This window comes from Saccostrea echinata, unplaced genomic scaffold (genome assembly GCF_033153115.1).
Source record: "Saccostrea echinata isolate AGI-Se365-2 ecotype Australia unplaced genomic scaffold, CSIRO_AGI_Sech_v1 ptg000027l, whole genome shotgun sequence".
In the NCBI taxonomy this organism is placed as follows: Eukaryota; Metazoa; Mollusca; class Bivalvia; order Ostreida; family Ostreidae; genus Saccostrea; species Saccostrea echinata.
Genome location: NW_026889776.1, coordinates 6,838,665 through 6,848,459, shown reverse-complemented (window position 1 = coordinate 6,848,459; position 9,795 = coordinate 6,838,665). Strand labels below are relative to the sequence as shown.

The 9,795-nt window shown below is 34.8% G+C and overlaps 1 protein-coding gene across 1 annotated transcript in view; it reads right to left on the bottom strand.

The window, feature by feature from the left end:
- Positions 1–230: 230 nt before the first annotated feature.
- Positions 231–9,795, bottom strand: part of LOC133193464 (uncharacterized) — a 25,183-nt gene continuing 15,618 nt past the window's right edge. Inside the window, exon 3 of the mRNA XM_061329419.1 lies at positions 231–1,150. Within this exon, the coding sequence (XP_061185403.1) occupies positions 518–1,150 (633 nt within the window). The 3' untranslated portion in view covers positions 231–517. The remainder of the gene's footprint in view (positions 1,151–9,795) is intronic.

Here is a 9,795-nt window from a genome sequence, read left to right as displayed (position 1 = left end):
CTTGTTCACGTAGAACAGATAGAATGGAGGGCACACAGAAACACATAGTCTGCACAGGTTAAATTATAAACAGGACTCCCTAAGATATTATATATATAATAGATTAACGCATTAAAAATAATTAACTCATACAAATATTCCAATATATCTTTCATATTCGTAACAAACTGGAAAGAAATCGATTTTAAAGATTTTTTCAACATCCAATTCAAACTCAAGTTACAGCACTGTTAGATCGTTAACATTAGAGCAAGTACTTAAAAAAATACATATTAATATTTATTCATAACAAGCAGTGTTCATCAAAAACATTTCATTGCAAATTATTCAGCAAATGTTTTGAAAGAAAAGGCCCAAGACTTGGTACTCTAGTGAGTAATAGAATAATTGTAGAGTCAACCATCGTGAGAGCGTCCCAAGTCTAAAATTCGTCAAAACCATAATGACAAATGACGAAGGCACTTTATCCCTGAGAATGCGTAATCTCTGCGTTTAACACCAGGGCTAGCGAACGACCTCACTTCCGGTGGCCAAATGGAAGTTTTATTTCCGGTTCGGGAGGGTCTTCACCAGGTTTTAAGGTAACAGTCAACGGACCAGCGACCCCCATGTTAGAGGTGTCAATTACAATATGTGTCTGTCCGTTTGGCTTTTTGACCTCTGAAAGCCGGATATTTCCGTTTGCTTCTATAACAACTGGATTATTATTAGTATTTTGTGCAGTTTTTGCTGCAGCATTATTTCCGGATACAGAATTTGCAGATTGCTGTTGTGTTTGCCCCTGTGCTCTACTTGCAGCAGTATTCAAATCGTTTCCTAAAATTGCCGTCAGCAACAATTTTTGCAGTAAATCGTTGGAAACTGCTATTTGCTGTTGCGATTGTGGCTGAGGTTGCTGTTGTTGCGGTGTTAAGAGCTGAGATAGTAAGTTTTGTTGGGATCCTCGGTTGCTGTGTAGCTGAGACAACTGTGCGAGCTGCTTCTGTTGTTCTAGGAGTCTCTGCTGTCTTCTGATTTCCCGAGCCCGATAGATGGCGCGCAGCTCCGCCGAACTTATCACGGGGACCCGCCTATTTGAGGAGCTTCCCCTGTTTGAAAACGAGGCTCTTGATGACTGACGAAGAGAACCAACTCTTCCTGACATACCACCCTAAAATTAAATAGTAGATTTTCTATCGTCAAATTATTATAAAAGAAAGTCACAAACATAATTTTTCGTTGCTGCAAGTGTTTTAGTCTGTAAATTTGATACTTCGGTAAAGAAAAATACTAAGTACTTAGAATACTTAATGTATTTTTCCTTGTTGGCCAAAGTTTCGCGTAAACTTTGAGAAAACTTTACCATTTAACTTGCCTGTATACCAGTGCTTTCTACACTCTATTTTATCACCAAAAAGAACTATATATGATAAGAGTCAAATTTGGCCCCCTTAAAATCAACATTTTAGAATGATATTCATATATGTATAATTGATTTTATTTTGTAGAAGAAATTACATTGGAAATATTTCCAATACATTTTTTTTTTACATTTATATGCACTCACAGGCTATAAATGACGTCAGAAATGATGCTATTTTTGCAATCTAACCAAAATAAGACAAAAATGGTCTTTTTCTTGACGATTTTCTTATGGGAAACATAGAGCGCAGCTTCGAACATGCAAAATTTTTCTGTCGGTAATTAGTCTTGTATAGATACATCTTTGGTAAAAATATTAAGTTTGTTCAAGTCTGCGTTCAATATTTCCTGGAAGAAAAACTGCTTGAAAATAAGCAGTTTTATACAAAATACACTAAACTGGCAGGAAAACGTGAGTTTAATGATGTCATATTTCTAAATTAATGTCATTTTGATCAAATTGAAAATTACCAATAAAGGTCACATGTATAGCCGTGCAAATTAGAGCTTTATATAAAGTAAAATTAAGATATTCATTTTAAGGGGCTATTTGAGATACTTATCTTATATTCCTCTTTCATGACAATAGTGTTATTGCATAAAACACAACATTCATAGAGTACGCACAGCACAATAGCCACACCATATTGGTCTCTCTTGGTTTTTGGAAAATACTTTATGTACATATATATAAGACATTTTTTTCTCATTTTGTCTCATTTTCATTCATCTGTTATTTATTAAGTCTACCTGACTATTAAAAACTATTAAGTACTTTTAAAATTACACATTAAATATTCGTATAATATTCTTTAATTCAATTTATCTATTAATTACATTACTTAAATTAATTATTATAAGTGAACAACGAAGGGGATAACTTTCCTAAAAGCAGGGTTATTATTCCATATATGATCATAATAAAGCGTGACTCCAGAGGCCGTGTCTAAGGGTCCATGTATTTCACAATTTTGGAAGAAGCATTCTTTCTCATCATAACCATGCACTTAATTTGGCTGCTAAATACTAAAAAATATAACACCTGGACCCCTAATCTAGGGGCCATTTATTTCACGATTTTGGAAGAGGCACCTTTGCTCACCATACATATACACTTAGTTTGTCTGCTTAATACTCTGGAGCAGAGAAGATGTTCAAGGAATCAATGTATGTTCACTTCTAGTGTATGATCACCCTAACCCCAAAACTTTTGACCCAGTGGTCATGAATTTCACAATTTTCAAAGAGGCACCTTTGCTTATCATAACCATCCTCTTAGTTTGTCTGCTAAATACTAGTACCAAGAAGCAGAGAAGAAGATTTAAAAAAAAATCATTTTCACTTACGACCAATAGAGTACCATCCTAACACCAGACTCCAGACCCAGGGACTATGAATTTCACAATTTTGGAAGAATCACTCTTTATAATCACAACACATTGTTTGCGGAATTCTCAGAGACAGAAGATTTTCAAAATATTAAATCCATTTTCACCTTATAAGTAATAGAGTCCCATTCTAACACCAAAATCCCAGATCCAGAAACCATGAATTTCATGATTTTGAAAGAAATACTCATGCTCATTATAACTCTGCATTTAGTTAGTCTGCTTAATATTTAGTAGCAGAAAAGAAGATTTTCAAAGAATAAATAAATGCATTCTTACCGTTTGGTCCCACCCTTACAGGCCCACATTTACTCTGGAACACCTACTAAGGGGCGTTGGATTTCACAATTTTGAGGCACCCTCGCTCATCATAACTATGCATTTAGATTGTATTCTAATTACACAGGAGCAAAGAAAATTTTCAAGGAATTCATGAATTTTCACTGTATGACCAATAGAGCCCCCTCCCGCAAAATCAGAAACCCTGACTCAGGGGTCACCAATTTCACAATTTTGGAAGAGGTACTCTTTCTCATCATCATATCTATGCAAACAGTTTGACTGCTTAATGTCCAAGAGTAAAGAAGAAGACTTTTGAAAATTGCTTTAATTTTGATGGTTTGAGCTCATCCTTCAGGCTCCAGGGGGCCATGAATATTAAAAATCTTGTTCCCGTTCACCTTTTGATGCTACAAGCCAATATTGGTCGGAAATGGTTCAGTAGTTCATGATAAGCAAAAAAATGTTCGAATGTTAATGCACGACGGACGACGACGGGCAAAAAAAAAAGGTAGCTATAGGTCACCTGACTCAGGGGACCTAAAATCGTTGTGTCTTTCCACGGTTTAATCGACAAGGGGGTGCGATTGCAGTTAGAACTATATCAGCACTGCAGGATCCGTATCAGCCTCGGGAAGCTGATAAGGGTATTGTAAAGTATGCTCCACTGGATATGCCAAAAAAACCCTGTATTTATTACTTAGTTTGTAATAGATATCTATAAAAACTTTGTTTTCCACAAAGGCCATGTGTCTCGACATTCAAAGTAAGTGCTTGGGTTTTCTTTAATTACAAAATTACGGACTGGTTCACTGTACGTGTAAACTTTACTAACAAAGATTATTATGTAGTTCTGTTAAGTCTTAAAAACTATTGCAGCAAACATCTTTAGCATTAAGGAGCCTAGCACGCCGAAGGTAATATGAGACATGACGGTTAGAATAAGAATAATGAACATTATGGGTAAATTGACATCGCGGTCCTTAAAGGCTATTGTCAATAAAAAATTTTCGTACTGTAGAAAGGCTTTCATCTCACTTTACTTAGTATCTCCTCAACTTTAAAAAAAAAATCATTATATAGAGTTTTTATTTTGTAATAAGAATATGAAGTTTTTACTTTGTAATAAGAATTTAGAATTTTACATTGTAATGGGAATACATGTTTTTAACTTTGAATTGATTCTATAGAGCTCTTTACTTTGTAGTAGACTAGAGTTTTTGCTTTGTATAGACGTATTTATTTTTACTTTGTAATAGGAATAGTTAGCTTTTAATTAGTAGTGGGATAATTATAGGAGTTTTTACTCTGTAATAGGAATATTATACAATTATGGACTCTTTCGGTGGAGAATATGGTTTGTTATTCACCAGAAAAATATCAATATTGACCGAGGCTTCGCCAATATTGATATTTTTCTGGTGAATAACAAACCATATTCTCCACCGAAAGAGTCCATAATTGTTTTATTATATAGCCCGGATTTGAATAAATAAGACATTGAAGGCAGCATGATGATACTACTTTCATTTACGAACTTCTGTCGTGGAAAAATAAAAAAAAATGTCCAGATTACAAGTTATAGCTTCCGTGTTTTCCTTTCGCTGTTTGTAAAACATCGAAATGTTTAGAAAATAATCCTGCGATAGGCTTGGCTAATGTTTTTCCTGCTCAGATACACAGTTGGCTCCGGGACTATAAATAGACTATATAATATTATTATACTTTCATGTTAAATACTAATATCTGATTGGTTTACACGCATTTAACAATCCGTAATGTTACCCTCAGCGTTAGCAACACACTTAACAACGGGTAACATTACGAAAATATCACATGCGTTCAAATCATGCGCGTACGGTTCACCGTAGAATTCTCAAAGCGTCAGTTGTGCGTTTGAAAGAAGCCGAATAAACGACGTCAATAAAAGCTTGCGTCCGATGTAGCTTACTTGAAAACAACAAACGACAGACGAAACATCCTTGCGAATGCAAACTTTAGACGATAAAGGACTTTTTGAGTAGCAAACAAACAATAAAAAGGTTGGTAAATCTTTTCCGAAGCTTTCTTATTGAGAAAAATAGAAGCGGGGAGTCTGAAAGCTTTCTAAGCGTGAACTCAACGATCTCCGAATTTTTCTTTTGACATCCGAAATCAATAAGACATTCAGTATAATAAAATAAATAGTGCACGTTTTTGAGGGTAACAGTTGAAATTGACACCCCTCGGAAAACCATTGTCAACCTCCGCTGACGCGTCGGTTGACAATGGTTTTCCTTGGGGTGTCAATTTCAACTGTTACCCTCAAAAACGTGCACTATTTATATAATATACAATTATTCACTATTTCGATGGTGAATATGGTTTGTTATTCACCAGAAAAATATCAGTATTGACCGAAGCGAAGCCGAGATCAATATTGATATTTTTCTGGTGAATAACAAACCATATTCACCATCGAAAGAGTCCATATTTGTTTTATTATATAGTCAGGATTTAATGAATAAGACACCGAAGGCAGCATGATGATACTACTTTCATTAACGAACTTCTGTCGTGGAAAAATAAAAAAAAATGTCCAGATTACGTTATAGCTTCCGTGTTTTCCTTTCGCTGTTTGTAAAACATCGAAATGTTTAGAAAATAATCCTGCGATAGGCTTGGCTAATGTTTTTCCTGCTCAGATACATAGTTAGCTCCGGGCCTATAAATAGACTATATAATAAAGAGTTATAGAGTTTTTTCAGTGTAATAGGAATATAGAGTTTTTGAGTTTTTGCCCTGTAATAGAATATAGAGTTTTTACATTGTAGGAGTGTAGAGTTAAATTTCTGTAAAATGAATACATAGATTTTATATTGTAATAGGGATACAGAGATTTTATTTTGCAATATAAATATAGTGCTTAAATTGTAAAAGAAATCGTAATAGAAATACGGTGTTTTACTTGTATAAGAAATTATAATAGAAATGTGTTTTAATTATAAAAGGAATATAGAGATTTTACTTTGTAAAGGTAAATTATGATAGCAGCTTTATAATAAATACAGATTGGGCTTTGCAGTATTAAAAAAGTAACGTTTTGTAGATCACTGAGTTACTCTGTTAGGATTAATTGTCCCCCGATATAGTGAACGAGGGAACGTTAAATCTCATTTGTCTGTCAGTCTGCCTATCACAAAAACTTTATAATCTTTTAAACTTTTTAATCTTGGTCATAATTTTGAATGAAAAATTATTTGAATCAAAAGACAGGACTTTCATAATTGACATATTCATTACGTGACAAGACCTTTCCAAATATACTATGATTTTTGTCTCCATGACCTTGACGTTGAAGTTTGTATTAATTTTCAAGAATTTAAACATTAACCTTCACATGACTTTTCCAAATGTAGAATGTTATTTAACCTCAGAACCTTGACCTTGCAGTTTGACCTAAGTTTACAATATAATTTTTGTTACATTGTTGATAACTTTTGAATTAGGAATGATTATGTTTATTTTTGGCATTGTGAATTACTGTTTCAAGACTTTCCAAATGTACTCTTGTTTTTGACCTGTGATCTTGCTCGTTACGTCGGTAAATACTTTTGAATGAGAGAAGATAGGATTTTCATATTTTACACGGACATTACCTATGACAACACCTTCAGAAAGAATAATCGTTTTTGACTTCATCAGCTAGACCTAGAAGTTTGACCAACTTATGTATTTTAACTTTGACCATAACTTTTGCTCAAGAAGACCAGGGCTTTCAATTTTTTCACATGTGCATTACTTATGACAAGATCTTTAGGGTTGCTTTGAGATATTTGACCTCATGACCTTGATCTTGAAGTTTGATGCTTTTTGAAAAATTAAAACTTTTTCTCTAACCTTCATTAATTCAAAAATTTATATCTTTTTTGGTATGATGGACAGACAAGACAGGACATACAAACAAGACAGTTACAATTTGCCATAAATAATATAAACCCGACCACTAAGACACCGAAAGCGGGGGACAACAATTCTTTGACTTTGATTGAAATTTGTTTGCATAATTGATGAATGTGTGATGACGTTATTCGATCATTTACCGCTTTTATAGACTTTTCTAACGCAAGGGGATATCTTGCATGTTAACTAATTACAATATTTACAGTCCAAATTTTCTTTATTATGATACATTCCACATAAAATTAATGGCACTTACATTTAGAACTTTTTGAGGAGCGAATGTGAGGTCATGGTAAAAACGTTAAAAAATAATACAACTTCTGAAATATCAAGAAAGTATGGTATCCGAATAGGGACATAACCATCAAGCATCGACTAAAGGGTCGATGGCGTGAAAATGCGATGACGATGACCCGACTGTGGAATAGCGCGAGACGATGATGCGATGGCTCGACAATCCAATGACGATAGCGCAATAGCACAATGGAGCAATAGTGAACATCACTTCATCGTCATCTTGCCATCGCGCCATCGTATCGCACTATCGTGTCATTGCTATCGCGCTTTCGCTTCATCGTATCATCGTCATCGCATTGTTGCGCCATCGCATCATCGTCATTGCGCTATCACACCATCGCTTCATCGCAACCGCACCATCGCTACATCGTCATCGCACTATCGACCCAAACCTCGATAGTGCGATAATGCGATAGTGAACTACTTGGCCATATCCGGATTCCATAAGAAAGGAAATATAAGAATTAAATAATTCTAAGCTGCACTCTACTGTGCTACAAATTACACAAGTATGGAAGTATGGATACTTCTCAAAATGTGCTAAGCCCAGGTGCGTTAATCAATTGGTATGTATGCGCACTTGCGTGATTTATGGCATGGCTCTGTAAAAAGCACGAAAAATTACTCATTCAGCGCTTGATTCTGTATAGTATGTATGAATCACTTTCACTGCACATTACAATAAATGTGTCCCCGAATGCTAATGTCTTACTCATTCCACGTATTGACAATTCTCTATCAGCAATATAGACGATAGATTGATGACTTATTTCATTTATCGGTCTATTATAGAATGGTCTTGGAACGAAATATAGGTCAATACTTTAATAGTGAAAAAATACCGATTAGTATGTGTATGTTCTACTGATAAGACCACATCCTCTGATGGGAGGCGGGAGTTCGGGTGACAATGCGAGGAAGAAAGGGTGAGACGTGACTTCGGGAGTGGGGATGGAGAGAGAGGGAGTCAGACAAGCGAGGGCAAACAGCGCTATTGAGTATAAGAAGGAAAAAAGCGACTTTGCGATGTAAGCATCACACTCTTTTTGTCTCACTTGTCGCTTCCTTAACGTCTTATCCCCCCTCTCATTGTCGCCCTCGCTCTCCCGCATTTTTCGAAATTTGTAAGAATCTGACATAGACGATCGCCATTTCTTTTTTCTAGCCAAGGACCATTATCTGTAAATCAGTTTATATTTGCTATTAATTTAATCCGTAACTAGAAAAATGTACGTTGTTCCTACTCAAGCGAAAGTCTATGAAAAAGCCATGCAGAACCCTGACAGCAAGGTTTTCTTCTTTTTTCAATTTTTTTTTAAATTAAAATATACATGTTACCATGCTTTGTAATCTTTGCCTTATAATTGTGTTTTGATCATGCATTGGTTGCAGCGCCCCCGTGTTCAATCACATTCATGCTTGTCAAACAATAAGTCATGTGCAATTTTAAAGATGTACTTTTCTACGAAAAAGAAAATGCTTAGTGTTTTGTAAATAATATGAAGCCTATGACGAATTCTCACGATTTAAATAAAAAGTACTCAGAAATACCGAATAACTAAGGAAGACACCTCTCACAATTTTGTCAATATTCTAAAAATAAATTTTATATATCTTTACAAAATTCAAAGTAATACCTGATCCAACACTATTGTAAATTTTTTTCTAGTATTTTCACCGTTTTTTTTTTTTCATTATTAAGTTCATACTTCAAACACGTCCACATTAAAACTACATAAGGCTATATTTTTCATCAATAAAATTTTGGAAATGTAAATTGAAAAGATAAATATATCAAAGATTTGGTAAATTCAGGGAAGAAACAGAGCGAACAAATTAAAGGCTGTACTGTTGACATTGACAGTGACTGAAGTATTTTTAATTAAAGAATACAACTACTGAATGCAGAAAAAAATATATTGATATTAGATTATTGTTAGAATACACAATCCATAGCAAAATTTTAAATTTGCAAGGTTTTCTCGCAGACTTCCACTTGAATTGACTCGCTTATACGAGTCTCCTCTCTTGCTGAAATCAGTGGGGACTGTCTAGGTGTCCTCTCTGATCGTCTGCCCTACTTGGTTTATTGAGAATATTTTTTGATATATGAATGGTCTTTATGAGATTCATTTCACTTCGATTGACGGTATGATAACATATGGACTCAGTCGATCTCCAAGGGGAACCAGACTGGACAATGCCATTAGGGGACTAATTTACTGATGTGAAAATACTCTCAGAATTTAATGCTTCTTTTGATGAGTTACGGGAAGAAACAAACATTTTCGCACCTGTTTTTTTTTCTCTAGGCAAGCTAACGGCCGATTGACAGTAGGCCTACAGTATTGAACAGCGGTTTGATTTCATGTGTGTAGTATGTCTGTCTCTCACGCATTTATCGATGCTAATATTTCTCGGTTCCTGTGACAATGCAATTGCAAAATACAGTTGTGTGAATCTACAATATTTATGAATCAAAGCCGTT